This window comes from Geospiza fortis, unplaced genomic scaffold, assembly GCF_000277835.1.
Source record: "Geospiza fortis unplaced genomic scaffold, GeoFor_1.0 scaffold200, whole genome shotgun sequence".
NCBI lineage: Eukaryota > Metazoa > Chordata > Aves > Passeriformes > Thraupidae > Geospiza > Geospiza fortis.
Genome location: NW_005054353.1, coordinates 1,412,550 through 1,435,966, shown reverse-complemented (window position 1 = coordinate 1,435,966; position 23,417 = coordinate 1,412,550). Strand labels below are relative to the sequence as shown.

At 39.0% G+C, this 23,417-nt stretch overlaps 1 protein-coding gene across 1 annotated transcript in view; it reads right to left on the bottom strand.

Moving 5' to 3' along the window:
- Positions 1 to 4,157: 4,157 nt before the first annotated feature.
- SPAG1 (sperm associated antigen 1) overlaps positions 4,158 to 23,417 on the bottom strand; it is a 37,438-nt gene continuing 18,178 nt past the window's right edge. Inside the window, exons 11-19 of the mRNA XM_031058999.1 lie at positions 21,955 to 22,377; positions 21,477 to 21,576; positions 19,196 to 19,348; positions 14,830 to 15,002; positions 12,147 to 12,288; positions 11,113 to 11,239; positions 7,816 to 7,980; positions 5,537 to 5,914; positions 4,158 to 5,369 (exon numbers count right to left, since the gene is read on the bottom strand). Of these exons, the coding sequence (XP_030914859.1) occupies positions 5,238 to 5,369; positions 5,537 to 5,914; positions 7,816 to 7,980; positions 11,113 to 11,239; positions 12,147 to 12,288; positions 14,830 to 15,002; positions 19,196 to 19,348; positions 21,477 to 21,576; positions 21,955 to 22,377 (1,793 nt within the window). The 3' untranslated portion in view covers positions 4,158 to 5,237. The remainder of the gene's footprint in view (positions 5,370 to 5,536; positions 5,915 to 7,815; positions 7,981 to 11,112; positions 11,240 to 12,146; positions 12,289 to 14,829; positions 15,003 to 19,195; positions 19,349 to 21,476; positions 21,577 to 21,954; positions 22,378 to 23,417) is intronic.

Sequence of the window (23,417 nt, the reverse complement as noted above, 5' to 3'; positions counted from 1 at the left end):
TGGCCTGCACAGAGTTCTTTCTGAAACACCACAGATTGGTCAGAGTTTCTTGGTAACACCTGGTGTTTTTTGCTGAGCTGAACTGTCTGTTCCTTCAGCTCATTTTCTCACCTGCATCGTGAGAGGCCAGGGAAGTGAGAAACTAAAACTGATGGGGATGCATTGCAGATGCCCAGGCTGGATTGCCTCACCCCCAACCCATATGCAAGTTATACTTCTGTCAGATGGAAAAGCTATTTCAGCAACTTTAAATGTTCCTCTTAATTTCTCAGGACCTCACTTTTGCTGTGCAGGTAATTGGAAATATGGTTTACTCTTGTAAATAAATTTTATCAAATAATAGCCTTATTTTCAGTCACTCAGAAATCATCTGATAATTTTATACATCACTTGAAGAGGTAGTGTTAAAATGCAGGTAAGTTTTTTCTGGAGATAAGTTTTTAGCAGCAAACCATTTTGCTGAATAATTTTGTAATATTTTTTAATTCAGAGGTAATATTTCATACATGAGGCAGTCTTAACAGCAACAGTAAATTTAATGCATCACTGAATTTTGAGTCTATAAAAAAGTAAAATATACACTTCTGTTAATACTCTAATGTAGAAGATGCTTCTCTTATTTACAGATCTACTGTAATAATTCAATAACTTTTTTTTGCACTGAAATAAATTACAGGAAAGATCAAGTTTACATCTGATGTCCCAACACAGTGGGTTTTTTTCAGAAATTTTTTTCATGATTCCTGGCCAATTTGACTAATTCATGTCAGGTTGTGGATCTTGAGGAAATGTATTTTAATACCTGCTGTATCTGAGACTATTTGAGATAGTTACAACATTAGATAAAAGCCTTCATAAAAGCTTTCCTCGTGGTGTTTGCATGTCTTAGTTGTAGTGAAGCATCCAGGCTTGTACATCCATCCTTTCATTCAATCAGTGTCACAAAGTTTTGCATGTATGAGCTAATTACTTTTTACTGTTGCATAAAGATTCTTGACTGACTTACATCTCTTCCAGTCATTCAGATTGATTTTTAAATAGTTGCCTACTTAGTAATACCACCACTCTGATGGATAATAATGCATTTTAAAGATAATCAAGCAGAAGGTTGAAAAATACTAGAATTAATGAACTTAAAACCCATGAATATTCTAATTCGGGTGAAATGGTGGCAGTCTTGAATAGAAACTTTGGAATGATGTTGAGATTTGTTATGAATCACTTCCTGAAATGGCGAAGATCTGAGGAGCACAATTACTACCTTGACTGCTCCTGCCAGTCCCAAAGGTGACAGACACATGGATCTTCCCAGATGGAATAATCTGGTGTTGCTGTGGGAGCAAAATGGTTTCCCCCTGAGCACTGAAGAACCCCCAGGCCCAGTCGTGGTGAGAAGCACAGTCCCAGACTGGTGACAAGGATTTTGTTGCCTTTGGTCTCGAAGGGTAGGAGAGAGAGAAAAGTGGCTGTGAGGTACTTGGTAATCAAAGCTGGTCTGGAGGAAAAGGAGGAGTTGGATCCACAGCCTTAGGGCTGACACTGAACTTTGTGCTGAACACATCCCCAAGTCCTGGCAGATGGCTCTGGAGATGAATCTGCTGTGGCACCTCGCTCTGTGCCAGGCTGGGTAACTGAGTGGCTTTGAGGTGTGACTGCCTCAGCACCTGCCTGCACACAGGGACCAGCAGGAAGCGTTTGGGGGCAAACCCAGCAAGCTGCCAGGTACAGCTCTCCTTGCACCAGATCCTGGTGAGCTGGCTTTATGAAAGCTGGCTTTATTGTTGAGATGGACGTTAAAATTCCCAACAGCCTCAACTGGAGCACTTGTGTTTAGGCACCAGAGCTGTGCTGCTGGGGCTGTGTGGGCTCGAGCTTCCCTTTGCTCACAGGCTGCATTCTCAAGCACAGCGTTCTGTGCACTTTATCCCCTTATAATCCCTCTTGCTTACAAGGAAAACCACTCCCATGTTGCTGACTGTGTTTATGCGGGTGGCATTTAGCAAGGAGCAGCCGAGAAGTGGCACAGGCTTGCAAGGAAATGGCACTGCCACAGAAGTGGCACAGGGTCGCAAGGAAATGGCACTGCCACAGCTGGAGGCTTTGTCTGCACTGCAGTGTGTTCCATGCCCTCGGGGAGGGCCGAGGGAAGGAACGGCGACTCGGGTTGGGGATAATTCATCCCCCTCAGCCAGCCCGGGCTGAGCCCCTGCTCCAGCTGCCCTCCCGTTGTCCCTTGGGGAGCTGCAGCTCACAGGCTCTGAGCAGAGTTACACTGACCTGGGTCATAAATCTTGATTACAGCACGGAAGAAGCTTTGTTCCCTGCTGTTCAAAACGATGTTATTTTGTTTACTGTAATGAACAAGTCTAAGTCTTCTCAAAGGCCTGGCAGACACAGGAGTAGCCCTTTTTTTGTGCAACTGGATTATGTAAAGCAGGGCAGGGTCTGATGAGTGGAAATACATCCCACGTAAGGGCAAGGAGTGTGGTTTGCCAGTAGCTGAGCTCTCACCACCACCTGCACCTCTGGGCAGGGAGAGTGGGAAGAGTGGTGGCCCTGTGGTCCAACTCTGCCATGCTGACACTCCGCCGCGGCAGCACCTGTCAGCCTAGAGCTGGCTTCTCAAAAAACATCAAAAATACTTTGAAAGTATTAAAATAACTACAGTGTGACCCACCCCATTCCTGTGCTATTCCCTGGCCCACTGACTGCATTTTCAGTGGCTACAGAAAGAATCTTGCTGCCATCTCTTGTATGAAAAGCAGGGATCTGTGTCCAGGAGCAGCTGGCTGTGTGTAGGCCTGGGACACACATCCTCTGTGCTTGTGACTGGCTGCATTATTGCCACTGCAGGGTCACATCACGCCCCTGCTCCCATCACCTGCACAACCAGTGCTCTTCTGCTTTTGTCCTGCTGTTGGGTTTGGTTGCTTTTACAGAAGTGGAAGTTGACACTGAGGGGATGAGTGACAAGCCAAGAGCACAACACCATACTGGGATTGGGGTCTCCCTGCCACAAAGCCAGGTAAGACATTTGGGGTGCTCTTGCTCCCCCCTTTTGCCCGCTGAGTTGTTTCTAGGTGCTGTGCCCACACTGAGGCCATGCACTACAGTGCTGAGGTGGCAGCTACAGTCCTGCCTTTGCCTGGCAGAGCAGCCAAAGCAGCAGAAGAGATTATGGAGGGCAGAGGGAAAAAAAACCCCAGCATAAATAAAGGCCAAGCACAGAGGAGAAACAAGACTTAAAATATGGGAGTGTTCAAAAATAGGGGAAAATCAGACCAGGAGACAGGGACTGTCCAGGGAGAGAGCTCCCAGCCCAGCAGTGAGGAAAGCAGTAATTCAGCTCTGTGGCTTCTCCTGCTGACCATTACACACATGGGACACAAAACACATTTTGCAGCAGGTCCCATGGTGAGCAAGGAGCTGCTTTTGGCCTGCAGCTGCTCCAGTGCCACAGCTGGGATGCTGCAGCAGCCTCTGTGCAGAGGCCACTAGGCCTTACCTGGCCAAGGACATTGTCTTTGACAGAGGACCCCACCTTTGCTCTTCAGCTGCAGCTGCGAGGCACTGCAGAAATTTCTCCCGCACTTTCCCAGACCAAGGCAAGAGGAACTGACTTAGGCAGCCCTTACCTGTCAAACAAATAGTGAAATCCACCCAAAGATATTCCATTCTGCACCCCCTGCCCCCAAAATGCTTTCCAGTGGTCTAATGCTGCTCCTTCAGTCTTGAAGACTGCTGCTCTTGGCTTGAGATGTTCAAGCCAAATCAGCAGTACAGTCCCTTACATGTGTTTGATTCAGGTTTTTTCTAAGTTCTGTGTCTTCAGAAATTGTTCTGCCTGTCCATCAGGCCCTCCCAAATGCTGTCTAAAAAAGTAGGCAATCTCACTGAAAGCTGAAGGAGGCAGGACCATCACCAAAATGACTGCAGGCAATGCTGGTGTTTTACATCCTAACAGCCAGAGTTTAGGGTCTGCCTTAATCTGAGGAGATCACACACAAAGTGAAACCTGTTAATTGCTAAGTATCAGTTATACTGACGATGCTTTAGGAATTACAAGCCTCATTCTTGGCACCCCAAACTGAAACTCATAATCCACATGTCAGAATTACAAGCCTGAAGTGTACTCAAGCAGAAAAGAAGCCATAATTGTATTTCTCAAGAAAATAACTTTATTAATTAGTATACACCTGAGAAAAATTTTCATTAGAACAACATTCTTAATGATATTTCTGCAGTGCTAAGTGAGTTTGATATACATTTATATCATCTGTGCAAAGAAGGCATCAGGGTATCTGAAAAATTTAAAAGCTTCACCTTCGAAGGAACTTTGTCAGAATCAAATATAAAACATAAGTAATGCCTGAAATTAAAAAAAAATTATACTGGTCCAAAAAATCGTTGTAGTTTTATAAATATATCTGTAAACAGAAATAACTGGTATTTTAAATAATCTGAATACAAAACTCAGAGTTAAATATTTCTATTGTGCAGTGCAGCTACCTGTTCTTCTGTCACTGCCCAAGAGAAGTCAGAAAACCAGCCATCCTCCTGCACACACAGGAAAAAAGTTCTCTGTGCACTAAAAATTACTCACTTGTTAAGAACATACCCATCCATTTAATAATTGTTTCCATGACAAGCTAATCAAAATTCATTCACCTTTTTTGTTAAGATGTAATGAGCAAAAATATTTAAATCTGTTTTGTACAGACGAGGAGTAGTGAACAAACAGATGGCCCACAGGAGTGCACTTCTTTACGAGAAGTATTAACATTTTCCTGAAAAATGTTAACTCTTCTTGTAAACTCATTTTAGCAAAGTTACTGCTAACTGACCCATTTATCTTGAAGACACTTCTTTATCACAAGAACACAGAACTCACAAAATGATGTAATGAGTGATGACTAAAAGTGTATTTACCTATTGTACCACCAAAGTATTTCCCATTGCATATATCAGGTGAAATATATTTTTCTGAGTCTAAATAAAATCAGTATGCCAAATGAAATGAACTCTGTTACTAAACACAGATGGGCATTAAATTCTAGAGATGTATACAACTACCAGAAGAAAAGAGCAGCAAGTTTTAAATGTGCATATGCTGTCAAAACAAAATAGAATTCCAGCAGTCCAGGTAAAAACCCACTTGAACCCAGGCAAGTCTGCAGAGTTCATTCATTCATCTTCTAACATGAACTATATGCATGCAGCCAATAAACTTTAACTTCTTAAAGTTCATAAACCTTTTTAAGGCTCTCAAGATCTTCCAGTGAGTACCGATCACTCTGGCTTTCTGTAAGTAAGTCAAACAGATGTTGTACCTCTTCTTTTTCATTTTTGCTGAGAAGAGCCAACACCACCTGAAAAAACCACGCAACAAATTATTTTATAATCAGCACAGGTTGAGTGAAAATCATAACATCTGACAGAGACACAAAAGTCAGTGTGTTTTTTCCTTTTAAGATATGAACATTTCCTTTAGATTTCTGTGCATTTAAGTACACATTCAATCAGTCTAGGTTCTTACCTTAAATCTTTTGGCTTTGCTCAAGTAGAACAGGTGCTGATATGCAAGGCCAGGATTTTTTCCAGCTATGTAATGTTTCAATGACTGGATAAAAATCAGAAGGATTTCTCCTTCAAGTTTGTTACTTAGCAGCACTGGCAGTGTTTTTGGATCAGTAGTTGTTAAAAGATCTGCACAAGCAGCTTTATCCTTATTGGCATTCAGTGCATTGATGATCTGACCAAAGTCGTAAGCGTTGGGTGGTTCCGGAATGCGGAGTTTCTCCGAGGATCTCCTTGGCACTACCTTTGGAACAGCCTCCTCAGCAGCAACAGGCTGAGCCTCAGCATTTTCTGATGTGGCAAACTGCCCCTCTCCCCGTTCATCAGGTTCAGTCACCTTCACAAACAAAGTGGCAAAGATCACTTCATGTGGACACATAGATAACCTGAAGCTTCATAAACTGCATTTATCCATCACAGCACTGGATTAAAGGTGGCACTCTGCTCTTCATCAAAGAAAGGCACCCACCTTCTTCCATGTCATACTGCCCCCAGAACAGGAGCTCTCTAATTCACCTTTAAAGGCTCACTATCCAAAGTGTATTTTTTACACCTCCTTTTCACTGCTTGGGACTGCACAGGGGAATCACCCCTGGAGAGCACCAGGAGAAAGGAGGACTCCACACACGTATTAATGTGAAGTTCCAGAAGACAGGGACAGCTGGAGTCAAGCCAGCAGACACCCATGTTCTATTCCTCTGCTGTGCCTCCAGGGCACTACAGGCACATGGCACCTGCATCAGGTTGCTGTTTGGAGTCCTGCTTTGGAAAGAGAAAGCTCAGCATGGATAACCTGCCTCACTATCCACTTAACTTCTGAGACTGCAACCTCCATCAAGTTTCATGAATCAGTAAAAATTAACTATGGGGCGAACTACATTTGCTAAAATCTATTTCAAGCCATCAAGAGTTGTGAAATTATTATAACCTGACTAAAACTTACTGAACACGGTCTGTCAATGCCAAGTATTTTGAAAAGTCTGAAGATACTATATTGCATAGAACAGGAGATTAGTAAATTTTGGAAAATACTGCATTTGGCTTATAGACATTTTGTTCTATTTTTCAGCAATCCTTAGAATCAAGGGAGAAACCTTGACTGTCTTTTATGTAATTATAGCTTGATTAACAAAGAATAATGATGATAAATTATTTTTCTAAATTTGTTTTTCTTTGCAGTCTGTCTTCATGGAAAAAGACTACCTTGTACTACAGCAGGTGGAAGAGGGGAGCCTCTCCACAGGGGCAGTTGTAATGATGCCAGCAAACATAAATGCTTCCTGCATGACCCCTAGAAAAATTACCAGTGCCAGCAATGTAGTTAGCTGGTCTCTGAATTATGTGGTCACTTCCCAAACTGCCTCTAAACACCTTCCAGGTCCTGTTGTTTGTCACAACTCAGAGCTTAACTAACACTATACCAGATTATGCCTGTTATATAAAATCCCATGAGCTCGTGACAACCTGAAGTACTTCAAGAACATTTTTTCCCCTATATTAATAACTGCAGTTTCCATTATACCAGATTCTGAAATTACATTATCAAATTACAGTACCACTGTACAGACGGGTAACTATGTATTTTAACTATACATTTTTAAATGAAAAGGGGGAAAAGAATTCTTTAACAACCAGCAAAGCTACAATCCAAAAATATCAGATGACTGAGAAAATCCTTTCATCACCTAATTCTACCCAGAACTGTGCAAAGCTAACATTTTGATCCTGTACATAACATTACATCCCGTGTTTCTTTTGTAAGATCCTAGAGATGTTTTACTCTTGCTCATTAGGGTAGGATTTCATTTTTCAGACCCGTAACTTCGGGACCAGCACAAGAGCAGCCAGCACATCTGCTGACCACAGACCTCTGCCAGCACAGCCCCAGAGGCTGCCCAAGGAGCACAGAATTAAAAAATGAAACTGCTATTTCACAGCTGCAAGCTGTAAAACTTATTTCAAAGCTTAAGCAGCTTTTGTTTACAAGGAGCATACCCTCGAGTTTAGTGCCATCTAAATGGACTATTTTCCTTCCTGCTGTAGTTCTGAATACACTTGTGAGCAGCCCAAGCTTTATCGTATGTAAAAATCCTCCAATATGCCCTCAAAATGAAAAGAAACACACAACACCATCCCCACAAAGATATAGATTCAAGATGGGCAAACAAAAGCTTTAGTATCTCTTCAAATGAGCAGCTTCTGTTGTGTTTGCTTTTAAGAAATGAACAGGTACACCACCTCTTGTATGGTTATTTTCTTCCCGTGTGTTTGCTGACTGCCATCTCCAGCACTGCTGTCAAGGTGAAGCAGTTGGGTTACCTCCTCTAATTCCTTTTGTGCTTCAACAACATTTGGATCTATTAGAAGTACCTTGTTGAAATCATCAGCACTGGCTTGATAATTCTGTAAGGAGAAGAGAATATTTTTGTCACAAGCACATCACTAGAAAAATAAATCTGAAGTAATATACTGTCCTTTACAAGTAAGAAAGGTAAAAATACTGGGATCTGGACACTAAGTAGACAAAAATAATCTAAATACTGATTCTGTGATTTCTTTAGAGGGGAAAAAGGAAATGAGAACGAGTTAATATGCTGTAACTAAATATTTCCAATTAAATATGTAATATGAAATAATTTATTCTCAGAAACCTATTTCCTGGATCAGAGAGCACATTATTGAAGTTTGCTGCTTTTAAGCATAATTACTTACAGTGTAACACTGCTCACAATTAATATAATGTGAGTCCAGTAAGTCTGCATACTTGCTTTGCCAATAAGAGAGTTAAACTGATTAAAGATATATCTAATCTTCCTGGGCTTCAATCCAATAGACCATCTCTTAGAGTGAAATTTTGCTAATACTTGAGAAGACTGGGATTAAGTTACGACCTCTGGGCTAAACAAGATTAGGACAAACACAGTGACAGAGTGGCATTAGGACACAGTTCCTCAATAATCAGTCTTGTAATTTGTTTCATGCTTTTATTTCCCATTTTTTAATGTATAATTACCATTTTTAAACTAAATTTTCTGAAGTCACAAAGTTAATAGCATCAATTGAGGAAGACTGGAATTATCACATAGGAAAATCAAGACATCTTAAGGGCTGGAGTATCAAAAATAAAGATGAAATACAGCAGTAAACAGTAAAAGACCATGCAGACAGTAAAAGACCAACATAATTTCTTGTGTGAGTGGTCTAGTATTTCTTCTGTTCCCAAGCAGCATCATAAGGTTACTATTAAATAATTTGTATTATGGAAAAAAAATCCTCATGCAGCACCTGAGGTACTTCCTCAGCACCTCAACTGTAACAGAGGAGCCAGTGTCCAAGTCCCTCAAATTCTTTCCAACATTTTGTTCCAAACTGGTGGCCAGTATTCAAGGTGCAGAGAGGCTGCAGAACATCAGCAGTGAACTGAAGCCTACTTGGTCATGAAGGAACACAGAGAATGAGAATTATGTACCCCTAACAAAGGAATGCACAAAGGGGCCAGGTTGCTTTCATGAGAAATCCACTACTAATTAAACTAAATCATCTGAATTACAGATGTGAGGATTCACAACTACAGAGAAAAGAGATTCTGGAACAGACTTCTGGAAACAGTAACAAGGGTCAGCAACCAACTCTACTGAATTTAAAACTGCAGCCTGCCTGACTGCCCAACAAAAATCATACAAGATGACTGTACCCAAAGCAAGAGGGTGGACTACAAACTGCAGGAGATGCTGTCTGGGGTCCTGTGTCACAGGCCTAACATACCTCACCAACATTTTTTTCCTGATCTTCCTTTAATTACATCCTGGTAAATATGTAAAAAACCCCTCATTTACTACATTAAATTCCACTGCAGCTTTTTTAGTTAAATGTGTGTCTAATTACTTACAAATAACACTTCCCACCTTAGTTAGATCTTTGCCAAACTACATGCCTTTATCTCATACAATTATTCATTACAGAGTAATTGGTCAACTTCAGATAATTTTTGTATTTTTATCTGATTTTATCTATCACTTTCATCCCTGAAATTAGCAATAATGAAGGCATTAAATCTGGCCACAACAAAACATTTTGGGAGTCCCCAGCTCAGGCTGTTCTGAAGGAGTTCATCAACACTATGTTTCAGGTTGTTTTCAATAATACAAAAATAGCACTTTTTTCTAGGATATGCAAAAAATAATTCTCAGCCTTCTTCACAGGTGTGTAATACCCTTTTTTACTGTCTGGTAGAATCACATTTATACTGATGTTTTATCAAGTTTAACAATATAAGGTTAGAGATGATTAATACCAGGTAGCTTAGCACAGTTACAGAAAAAACATTACAAATTGGGACTTATCACACTTCAAAAATTGTAGAGCTACTGCAACAGAGGAACAAATGTATCACGTTCCTAGGACCTGCATTTGGAATTATAACATCGGATAAGAACAGACTGGTATGCTGCTAAGCACAAACAGGTTCTCAGGTGCCTTGTAAGCTGAGACACCATCCACTAATTTTTTGTTATGGCATCAAACACAATGGATGTCTGAGTAAGCATCCATCCATTTGAAGGACAATGATGAAATCTGGTGGACCTCCAGTCCACTCCTGCAACATAGAAGACAGCACTTCAGATGCTTGTTTAAAGACACTTGTAAATTTAATACAAAGCAAGTGATGAGAGCTGCCATCATGAGCCCACAAAATCAAGAAGCTGATAATTCAATACCAAGTAAGAGCTGATAGGTAGAGCAAGGATTGCTGTGGGAGAATTGTGGAGTGTTAAGGCTGATTTAACATCACTGAAGATGGGGAGCCACCAGAGGGAGGGACAAAGAGAACAACATAGTTCAGTGATGGAACATGAGATTTGAAGTCACATTCGGGATGGATATGATCAATGTGTCTGCATTTATGATGATCAGGTAAAAGGATACTCTAAAAACTGTATGTAAGATGAGCACTGTGGAAACACCACCACCACCATGCAGATGGAAAGGGAAAGGCTGAGTACTGCCACAGAGGGACAAAGTACAGAACTGACAAAGGCTTGTAATGCACTGGGGGAAGAAAGAGAAATTGATGGTAATTAAAACCCTGGTTTAATATGACACTTAAACAAGAGCAGATGCCAAGACAGCTTGAGATTTTAGTTTGGACAGATGAAGACCAACTTGGAGAGAATCCATTTGTCATTAGCAAAGTTATAGTAAATGCCTTGACAGATAAAAGAAACTGCGATACCCAGAAGGAGAATACTAGAACATTAGATGAGATTTGAAACTCGCTTAACCAATCTCCAGTCAAACCTTATTTATTGCAATACTCTTGTATTTTCTCAAATTATTTCATCAACCTGCAGGTTTTGATGTAGCAAAAATATTTATATAATGTTCTATATATGCCTTATGCTCTACAAAGTAATAAATCATCACACTGAGTACTTTGTTTTAGTCACCCATTGACAGCAACTACCTCATTGCCTTTGAAGGGGATAAGCAAGTTTAGAAGTGCTTAAGAATACCAGGCATGTTCTTTTTCCTCACCTGTAATCCTTTGTATGCTAGTGCTCTTCTATAAAAAGCTTTAATATTAGAATCTTCTATCTGAAGAACATGATCACAATCCCACTTAGCCTCTTCATACTTACACAGCTTCAAGTAACAGAGAGCCCTAACACAGAAAAACAGAATACACTGCAATATAAGTAATTCTACAGTGCTGTAGTGCCAACATCTTCAGACTCACAAATGTTAATTAAAGTACTTTAAAAAAATCACATTGAGATGGAATTGTTTGAAGTACTATTAACTATCAAGAACATCACTGGATGGATTTAGAGAAGGCTAATTCCTGAAAAAAAAAGCCAAAATGCAAGTATGACTAATGCTTGATGTTAAATAGGTATGCAAATATTTTAAAAGCAGAGCCTACATTAGTACAATATGATAGTATAGTGGTTAATGTAATACAGATTTTATACAGCCATTCTGGGTAAAAAAGCGCTCTGGATTAAATTAACAACACTGCTTTCTGCACCTAATTATTACTTGGAACTCTCCTATTCAAGTAGTGGTCTAATCAAATCCTTCTTCAGTTTGTAGGAGCTGATAAGATTACAGCATAAAGAATTATACTGCTGAATTAGGTCAACCTTTAAAATAATGCTGATGTATGACTGTGTTCTTACTTTTATTTTCTCAGAATGTACATTTTCTCTAAATTATTACTCTTCATATCTGAGATACTGCTACTTCATGTTAAGTTTCTAATTCAAATCATACCAGTATTGTTAAAAAAAATCTCAAAAACACTGCAAAATGCTATGCTAATTATAACTTCTATTATTGCTTACTTTATTTATATATAAGATTTTAAGATATATATCAGTGACATTAATACTTGCTCCCCTTGAAAAATGTTTTTACAAGAAATCCATTTTGTTATTATAAACACTTACCAAGTAGGGAAAAAAATCCCTTTTTCACAACAATGAATGAAAAGATGCCAAATCTCTATTTGAAATGAGAAATGTAACTACTGCTATCCCACAAAGCAGCATTAGCCTTTGGATCTTTACCTGTTAGTGTAGACAGTACATTCCTCAGTATTTAACTTCATGCACTCACTGTATTTATTTGCAGCTTCTTCATACTCCCCCATTTTTACAAAATCATTCCCTTCATTTTTCAACCTCTTGAACTTCTCTGTAGGTTCCTCACCTAGTGCAGGGAAGGATCACAGTGTCACATCAGGTCAGGTCGTTATGGGTGGCTGAATGATCTGTGCAGAGTGAGGATTAACGCCTGGCAGTGGAGTCCCTGCACTGTCACTCTGTCTGTCACTCTGTCACACTGTCCCAGTCTGTCCCTCTGCACTCAGCCATTCCTGTCCCCAGCCTCCCCTGCTGCTCCAGCCAAGGCACAGCCAGACCTACATTTGGCTCAATAAATACTTCCCCATCCACCAGCATTACTTCTCTGCTGAAAATAATGGGAATGCAACAGACAGCTCCAAGCTTTCCCAGTTTTTGTGTGTAGAGAGGGCCTACCTGTGTCCACTGAGACCCTGCTTTTACTTACACTGGTGGAGACTTAATCAGTAGGATTAAAGGCCTTCCAGATCTCCACCATCACACCAAGGTGGCCCTAATTTGATCTAATATTGTCTTTGCAATCATACCACAGTTACTATGCTAAACTGACAGTGACAATATTCTGTTAAGAACTATTTCTAAAATATGCAGTGAGGAACCCTGAAACACCTAACTAGACTTTTTAGTGTAGTAACTGTGTTATTCCATAATTGCCTTTCCTTCTTAATTCCACATCATCCGCTGCAGATGCTTTTGGGTTAGGCTACAGTTTTTAGCTGTGTTTGCAGTGAAAAACTGATCCCAACTGCAGCTTCATGACTCTGTTGTGAGCAAACACTAATTATCAACACAGCTCTAAGTAAATCATAATAATCCACTTTTTGCACCGTGCTAAAGAATATGAGCCTCCTGCCAAGCTTCAGGTTTTCAACACTGTATATAACCAACAATTTAAACCTATAACTGAACTCACTGAGTTCTTTTATAAAAACATGGCAGTTTCCTATGCCAGAAAACTACATGTAGAGTTGGGCAAAAATAAACTGCATGAAACACACAACTAAATTATAACTTGAGTTGTAAGACACAAAGAAAAACATACAGTTGCTGCAAAAAACTGTCAGCCAATGGTAAGGATTAACTACTAACTGAACATTACTGTTGGCAGCCTTTCAATGCCAGCTATCACTGTCAGGTCTCACTGATGCAGCAGAGGCCTGAGAAGGCAACCAGAACCTTAAGAGTCAGCCTTCAGTGAAGAAAACATTTACACAATCATTGTTGAACATTTCTAAAAACAAAGCCTAACCAAAGCCTGCTCTATTTGAAATAGACGTGTCTTGAATCAAAATGCTGCCAAGCACTTGGAGGACACTCAGTATTGCAGTAATGCATTATAGACACATAACCCCATCACTGGTACATATCTGGCCAACAGCCAGTTACAAACTGCAGCTACCCCTGCGGTTAATCAAGGGGAGAATATCTTCAATACTACTTTATATTGAAATAAACTCAAAGGAAAACCAATTAATACTTGAATAAGGGATCATGGGGTTAAAGCCATCGCAAAGGGACTGTTTAACGTCAGTAACAACTGAATCAGAGAGCTTCCTTCACTTTTTTTTTTACAGAGGGAGAAAAATGGAAACTGCAATGAAGGGGAAAAAAAGTCAGGAAGGAAGTTAAGGTTCCCAGAGTTCAGCACTCAGTGATTACGTATGGATAAGACTAGAACATCTTTGAAAGGTGTCTCCTAATCTTCTGCCAAAGTTAGGTGTTTGTTTGGGTGGTGGTTTTTCTGGGGGAAAACTGTTTCATAACTGTGTTAGGATGTCAGGGAAACCACTGATGCTCATGTCCTGGGGGCCATCAGGCACAGCATTGCCAGCAGGGCATGGGAGAGGATTGTCCTGCTCTGCTTGCACTAGGGCAGCCTCACCTTGACTGCTGGGGGCAGCTTTGGGCACCACAATTTAAGAAAGATCCATTAGAGGCATCCAAAGAAGAGCATGGTGAAGGGTCAGAGGGGAAGCTGGATGAGGAGTGGCTGAGGTCACTTGGTCTGTTCAGCCTGGACAAAACTGAGAGGAAATCTCACTGAGGTCCTCAACATCCCCACAAGGGGAAGCAGAGGGGCAGGCACTGATCTCTTCACTCTCATGACCAGTGACAGGTCTCAGGGAAGTGGAGCTAGGGGAGGTTTAGGATGGATATCACAAAAAGGTTCTTCCCCCAGAAGCTGGTTGGGCACTGGGACAGGCTCCCCAGGGAAGTGGTCACAGCACCAAGGCTGACAGAGTCAAGGGTTTGGACAATGCTCTCAGGCTCATGGTGTGACTCTTGGGGTGTCCTGGGCAGGGCCAGCAGTTGGGCTTTAGTGATCCTGATATTTTGCCAGTGAGTATTACTGCAGATTTTATATAACTTGATTTTATATAGCTAAATTACATGCTGTAAACGACATCATTTGGTTTAAAAAATTACCATAACTGCTCCACAAAGCACATTGAACTCCATCACGTAAATGACAGTAATTTACTTTGGGTTTTCACAAAGGTCTCTTAAAGAGTGTTTTCTAAAGCAGTTTCTCTGACATTGTTAAAACATATCCCATTTTGTAATTAGGTTCATTTTCTGAATGTGTATTTCCATTAGCTATACATACAATTCATCTGCAATTCTTCTTCTCTGTTGATGTCTGTAGTACTTGGTTTATTCTCTGAAGTGAGGCTTCCTCCATCCCACCTGTGTAACTGAGCAGCAACTGGAACAACTGGAATTGGTGGCAGCTTCTCTCTCCAACTGGGACCATCCTGATCGATTAAAGTCTTTGTTATTCTGAAAAAGAACAGCCCCACCAACATGACTTTTCATATATTTAACTCACACTTTAATAACTTAGAACCAGTTCAATAGTGCAATGTTTCAATTAAAAAAAAAAAACAACCAAAACTTGAACAATTATCCTTAAGGCTCATTTGAAAAATATTATCACAGCATTATCACATTAATTTAAGATTTAGACTTTTTCCACTTTAGAGTATTATGGAAGCATTTAGAATACAAGCTGACTTCAGCACGATCTGTAAGTATTTAATCAATGACTGATTCTGTAACTAAGCTCTAAATGCTGCCTACCACATCAAGTAAAGAAATACAAAAAAAAATTATGTATTTATTTTGGTTACTCTTCTCAGCTGTCCATAGGTGTTACTTGCAGTAAGTGAGATTACAATATTTTCAGGTAAAATATGATACTTAAATTTGCAAATGTCACATGAAACTTCTTCCACAACAACTGTCTAAAGAAAGCAATGCAGGTCACAAAGTAGTCTGCACTAAGTTGCATTTTATAGTTATATAGTCAGAAATGTATTGATCAATGCCCATTTGAAAGTATTTTAATTACACATAAAAACTGTCTAGTCTTTATTAACCCGACACACACACACACACACATATATATATATATGTCAACTATTTCCACATATGTGTGGTTCAATCCAAAACTATTTAAGTGGGAGTTTCCCATTGCCTTTTTCTCTTTTAGAGAAAGACGTAAATTGACATAGTAAGTGAAACCATTTAAGATTTCATGGTTCTGTTAGAAATTTTGTAGTGTTAAAAAAACATAATTATGAGAATTATGAGAAAAACAGTGTGATAAACATCTCCTAGTCTCAAAATGGGCTTAAGAATCAAGTAAAACTAGTAAAAAGTCTAATTCATAATTTAAGAAAGGAAAAATCTGAATTGAGTAGCAAAGCAAGTCACATGGATACCACAGGAAATAAGACTAAAATTTTTAATCAGGTGCATCTCCATCTAACACAGTGTGAAAAACATACTACATGAACGCACATCCAAAAACAAAATTAAGAACCTTGAAAGGGACATGAAGAACAACACAGAATGAACATAAATTACCCAATAGAATTTTCTTATTTACTTTTGTTCTTTTAAAATATTTGAATAGCAGCTCTTTAAAAAAAAAAGCATCAGTGTAATACTTTGGCAATAGAATCAGAGCACTCAAGACCATATTCTTTTCCCACTGTGGTCTTATCAAAACACTAAAACAAAAAAGCAGCCCCAGTTCTAATCTCCTTTATGTAGAACAGAAATTACCAAAATACTTTAAAGAATTATACAGATTAAAAAGTCTGTTTGTAAAGCTATTTAATGAGTGTCTTACATCATGCTGCATAAAAACCATGTGGTTTTGACTTGAAAGTAAATTTCTTCATTCACAGAATATCACATTCCATAGCATAATTTAGTTGCTTTATTTGTTTTCTAAGTGATCAAAACCACTATTTTAATCTGTGTTAACTGCACATGCCCTTGCAGGGGCTCTCTTCTGCCTGTACCATTCCTAAGTATCTCAGAGGACATACCAACAATTCGGCTTGTCCAACTACTGCTTTGATTTAATTTCACTAAAACTTCAGGGTTTTAATGATAGCCCGAACCCAACTGCTAAGAAAAAATGTGGCACATCATCACAAATTGAACAACCCAAAGATTTACTCAGGTTGTTTTTTTAGGCAACAAAACAGTACACTTCATATTAACATATAAATTAATTTACTTCAGATATTTCCCATAGAAAGTAACGGAGTAATTCCACAGGAAACCATATTGAATTCCTATTTGTTTTTTCATTTATCATAATCAGCTTAAAAAGTTGCAGGAAAAAACTCTAATTCATCAGAATCCACAGAAAGAACCCTGCAGTATCTGATGATTAACTGACTTCTTGTAATATCATAATGTAAGCAGAGTCTTTTGCAAAAATGCATACTTGTGTGCCATGATTAGCTTAAAAAGCACAGGTGTCTCATAAAAAAGCTGGGACAAACACACTCATTTCCCACCACCAACACCCCAACTTGACCCAACAATCCTGCAGTTCTGGAGCGGATCACAAATTTCTTTCTGCAGTACAGTACTCATATAGAACTTTGCAAAAACAGCTTCTGAGCTATTTCAGGCAATTTGCTCGCTGGTACTAAAGGAATTGGGACAACTGGAATGAAGTTTTAGTTTAGTAGGAGGAAATGCATAAACATATTCCCACACATTAGAGCTTCTGTATTTCTAACAGAGAAAAGTAAGTAATGAAACACTCAAGAGGAAATACATGAAGTAGAAAATCCACTGATGTTCACACTGCTAGGAAAATGCCACTAATTAAAAGCATGCTTGAAATGCAATTTCCAGTTATTTGGCACTCACCATTAAAAGAGCCAGTCCTTCCAGTTTATCTAAAAAAATCACCTCAGGAATCAATAAAAGACACAATTTAACATCATCTAACCAACGTAATAAACAGTCAAATAACTGTTTATACTTGTTTCCATTATGCACCCAAACTCTTAATTATTTCCTTTTGATTGCAAAATGATCAGACAAAGGTTTGATATTAAAAATCCTTGTCTTTTATGTAAGTATTAAAAATATGCAATTGATTCTAAGGTTTTTGAAAAGTCTGCTGAGCTATGTAAGCACAGAGACAAGCTTCAATGTGGTTTATCAAACCCACACTCAGACACAAGTAGGATGATTAATTTTTCCTGTCAGCATCCTAAAGCATTGCTATACAATTTCCCACAAAAAATTAAAAACCAAGAACTCCTCCAATAAAATAAGGTTGTTAAGATCTGATCTTCCTAATATTAAAAAAAAAAACCAAAAAATATTACATTTGGGGTAGTGTCTTTAAGTTAAAAGACAGAAATGTTTCTTTTAAAATTCATATTTAGAAAGGTCTCTTACTTTGGAAATGAAAATGAAAGCTTTAGTACAGTCTCAGTTGAAGTTTCAAATGGTAAAATATTTTTTTAAAAAATATAGTTAAAGTTCAATTACACAGCAAGTCTATGGTTTAGGAACTAATAATTTGCAAGCAAAAATGAATTACCAGCAGAAGAGAAGAAGGAAGAAGCAGCTGAAATAAGGTGATGGGTTGCCAGGGAGGAAAAGAGTAATGAGCAGAGAAGCTAAAAACATAAGGAAGGCCTAGAGAGGAGAAAAGGAAGAGTGTTAAGGAGAAAAAGGAAATAAGCTTATTACTAAGCAAGTTCCAAGTCAAGGAGAAATATGAAAAGAGTATCTGCAGATAAAATAAGCCAACAAGATTTTTAAAAGTGTAATAATTACATAGGTACCAGGATAAGCAGCTATTCCACCAATCCAAGTGCTCTATTATCACCACAGATACAGAAGATCACTAAAAATTTTTGTGATATCAAAAAAGTAGGACTTCTAAGAGATTATAAAGTGCCACAATTTCCTCTGGTCAAATAAACAGAATTTAAAGAAAGATATTATGGACTTTTTAATGAATAGTGAAAGTGCTCATGGTCTTGCCTTAGGAAAAAGAAAACCACACTAGATTCCACTGTAAAAGTCACATGCATGTGGGTTTCTGCTCAATGATTAATGGCTGTTCTGTTTTCAACTTTATAGTATTAATGTATAATTAGAGAAATTCAAAAGTCTCTCTTAGCAGAAATAATTAATGTTGAAAGTATTAATACTTGAAAATAATATTCAATTATATTTTTTACACCTCTAAGCTTTGCAGCCAACCATTGTTTCAGGTTACTTCGGTATTTCCACAACTGCAGCATACAGAAGGATTCACACTTAACATAAATCTCCAAGTCCCACAGAAAGACTGTTAATATGTAAAGGAAACAGGATGTCAGAGAAATGGCACAGCCCTTAAGAATTACTTTATATAGTATAAAATAGAAGTTAGGAAAGAGAACAAGTAGAAGCACTATTAAAAACCCAGCCTTAAAATATTAGAAATATTACATTTTTGAAAAACAGGAGAGGAACCCACTGGTAGAAGAAAACTGAAATTATGGGAAAACAACTAAAAGAACAACAGCCAATCCTCCACCTATAATGAACTAGCTGTGCAACAACTCCAAGGGTACAGAATAGAGGGAGCATGTAAAACAAACAAATTTGAATTCTATTCTCTTTTGACTGTTATGAGACAATTTGTGTGCAGTTACCTGTTAGCACTGTCGTTTGCTGCCTGGATGCTGCTGTCTATCTGCAGGACTGTTTTGTAATCAATGTACGCCTGTCGATATCGCTCCATTGACTCGTTTGCCATTGCTCGGCGTAGAAGAGGCTTAAGGGAAAATGGCTGCAGCTCCAGAGCCCTGGGAAAACAAAAAGAAAAATGCAGGATTGAAAAGGAGTAACTGAATTAAAAGAACTATTTCATGATATACACAACTATATGCAAATCTGTGATTTCACATGGCACTTACAGTAAAATAACTAAGGAAAATGGGTCTGAGTGGTTCATATCAACATCCTAAATTACACCCACTTTTGAAATTGTTAGTGCTTTTACTACAACTTACTCTACTCAAAGCTCTGTCTTCCATCTGGAAAACTGCTCTCATCACCACGATATGATTAATGGAATGGCACCTGCTTATGAGCAAAAGCTATTTTCCCTAAGTCATGCCAAGATTTACAAGGATTTCAAGTATATGGTGCTTTTGCTTACATGACTTTCAGTTCTTCTTCCTTAAATGAAAATATGCACTTAAAAAACCCACTGACTAGGCCAGGAACATGCACTTTTCTTTGGACTTTAGGTTTTTGCCTGCCTTTTGTCTGTTTACATTTTCGATTGTCTGCCTGGTCAACACCAAGCTCAACACTGTGCAATTAGAACTCCTTCCAAACACCATGCATTTTTCCAGCAATATGAAGCAGTCAAAGATTTTATTTCTCAAGAACTACCTTCTTTGCAATGATTCTTGCTAAAGAGAGATAAACTTCTGAAATAGTGAAATTAAGATGAGTTTAGACAATTTGATTTCATGAAGTCATAAAGCCACCCAGATTGAGATATCCCAGCTTTCTGCTACAGACATGTTCAGCTCCAAGATCAGACAAGGCTGCTCAGGGCTTGATACAGCTGGGCCTGAAAACCCTCCACGGGATCTCTGCCCAGCATCTCTGGGCAACCTGTTGCAATGCCAAGCAGTGTTCATGGGGAGAAGGTTTCTCCTAATATAATTCTACATAATTTTTTACTTTGAAATCAAGTAACCTATTTGTAGATAATCTATTATATTGTGTTGCCTACTGAAGATTTGACATTGCCTAATTTACATGTGTTTGCAGGTTTGCAGTTGTGCTTCCCAGTCTCTAAATTATTCCTACCTCTGTATTATTTCTACCACTAAGCACTATGAGTTCTTGCACATCCAGGAAATATGCATGACATTAAGGACACTATCATTAGATAGTAAGAATAAAAAGCTTCTAATTGGTAAGAATACAAAACCTAAACCCTCTGTATTACTGATTCCAGCTAAAGTTTTACACACTTCAAACTTCCTGAATAGAAAGATGTGATGGGTCTTAAATGTGCCATCTTGGCCAGTTGTCTGTGATCCTGCATCTATTTCAACAAAATACTGCTAATGAGTCATTTTTTTCAGAGAACTTATTTTGTCAGGTAGAATACATACAGTAAGTTAAATGTTTCGTACCTTTGTACTACAAAGGTACATGCATACTTTATTTTTTGTTTTGGAGGGCTTTTTTAACAGTAGTGTTAAACTGTACAAAAAACCCCACCGATTAATTAATATGATTTCTAATTCTTTTAAGATACTTTTTTGCACCTTAAGCCCCAGCATTATAAACTCAGTCCATGGAAATATTAAAAACCCCAAAACATCAAAAATACAGTATTAATTTAGTAGGACACAGTGTTTGGAAGTTACTGAAGGTGTAGGATCTTCTCTAACTCCTGTACCCTTAAAAGCCACAATAAGCAGAAAGGATTTTAGCTCAATTCCTTAACAGCTGTAATTACTGTTTATAACTATGTCAAGTATATATTAAAAACCCCCAAACCAAAACAACAAGCCAACAGAGAACACACACACATACACCATACATGTGCTCAAAAGCAATTTCCAATACCGTGATAAGCATCTGGCTTAACAAAGCTTTTACATATTTGTTACTGTAGAACTCCACTGTAAACCTGCTTTGATATTAAAAACTTGAATTCCACTATGCATTTCTGTGAACATAATAAGCTTAAAAACTGCCCATACACAGTAAGACATTAAGTTAAAAATTATTTGTTTCCTAGTTTTCACGTGTTTGTTTATGTAACAAAGGTATCTGTCATTTAGACAAGGAATCCGACTTTATTGGTACTGTTCTGAGTCAAACAGCACTAGCAATGTATCAGTTAAAATGTTTAATCATCACCAGGAATGTTGTTGCTCTACATGGGAGGTTTCAATTTACCTGTTACAATCCTGAATGCAGTCACTGCAGTTCCCTTCTTTGAGGTAACATGCTGCTCTGTTTGAGTACAAGATACTTAAATCGTCTGGACTTTGTTCTCCTAAAAGAAGTTACAATGAAAATCAAATAGTATCACTGAATTTACACTTAAGAATTAAAAATCTGCATACTCCAAGCTGCACTGCAGGGATGCAGTTTGCTGACACTGCAAAGCAGTAAAGAGCTTTCTTTTATCATGTCGCCTGGAGTATGTAAGTATTCAAACATAAATGTCAACAGCTCTACCCCTAGAAAATTAAAACATTATTTCACTCATCATTCTGTGTCTTCTGTCACGTGAATTGCTGCCTACTGAAATGATGCAAGATCTACTGCAAGATCCTGTCAAAAATCCAGGGGCAGGCTAAATTCGTTCACTTGTAGTTCCTTTAAATCATCTAAACAGTTCTAGATTTGAAGTATAAGGTATTACACTCACCAAGACCAGTGACATATTCAATTGCTTCCGAGTATTTGAGCACAGCTTCTCCAAACTGTCCACTCTTAAATAACTCGTTTCCTTCAGTTTTTAGTTTTGCTGCAGCAGGAGGAAGTGAAGTGGAGCTGCCACCACCAGCCGACTGAGACCCTTCCCTATGCGGTGTGGAGACCTCCTCAGCTTCGGCGCTTTCACTCTTCTCATCGCTGCGTAAATAGCCATTAACTTCGCCTTCATGGTCCGATAAATGCTTTTCTGACTTCTTTTTTGACGCGCCTTTTTTTCCTCCGCTCTCAGCGGAGTCCTTGTGTTTGTGCGTGTCTCTGTCCTGCTGTGCCTTGCCTTTGCCGTGGGACTTTCTGTGCGCGTTGCCCATCGCGGGCTCTCCAGCCGCCTCCCGCGCCGCCGCTGCCGCGCCGGAGCCTGCGAGGGCGTTAATGAGGCGGGTTAGAGGCGCATCAGCAGCGCGAACCATCGGCCTGCCGCAGCACGGGGGTGCGCCACAGGGACACCCACCCGAGCCCGCGGCACCCCAGCGCTAGGGGGGCTTGTCTGCCTCGGAAAACACTGCTGAGGACACACAAAAATTCTTTCTTACAAGTAACCTGCAGGTGTTACTGAGAAGGGATTACTACGAAGCCTCATTGCCCCTTGCTGGGCACACGGGAACCCCTGTTCTGAGGTGTCAGAATGGTACAAGGCTCACCTTGAAATTAACGCTTTAAATACCGCCTTTTACAACACGGACGCTTTGATCTGCCGTGACCAAGTCAAATGCCTGCGTGTTCAAGTTAGATCACAAGCTATCAAATCAGTAACGTTATACAAAACTCTCCTCGAATATAACATGGAATAGGCAGGATAAAAGCCTATAAATCCTTCTCAAGAAGATTTCCTTTAAACATGTCAAAAACCCTTTTATGCAGACTTGTGATCATTCAACCTTCACTTTTACTTATTACAAATTTATTTAGGAAAAGTCATAGAATAAGAGTATTAGATAATAAAATCTCTATCTTCCATATTCACCTGAATTCCTACCAGATTACCACCACGGTATTCAAAGACAGATTTCTGCAAAGCCTGACTCTCGATACTACTAAGCACACAACAACTCTGCCTTTTGGTTCAATTAAGATGCTATCTTCCCCTTCCCTTAACCTGATGTTCTTATCTGCCCAACAGAATTTTTTCACATATTGGAACAATACTTTCAATTGACTTTAACAAAACATCTGACACTGACTCAACATGGATGAACTCCAGATGGTCCAAAATGAAAGAAATATTTTTTTGAACACACAAAATGTTACTGCAATCAAACTGAACGGGATGGGAAAGCATAAGATTTGTAGAAACAACAAATCTTCTAATGCCTCCTACCTAGCTGAGATCCCTGTTTTGAAATACCATACTGAATAATAAGTTCATACTCTACAGCGGGAACAATGATAGGTTAAATC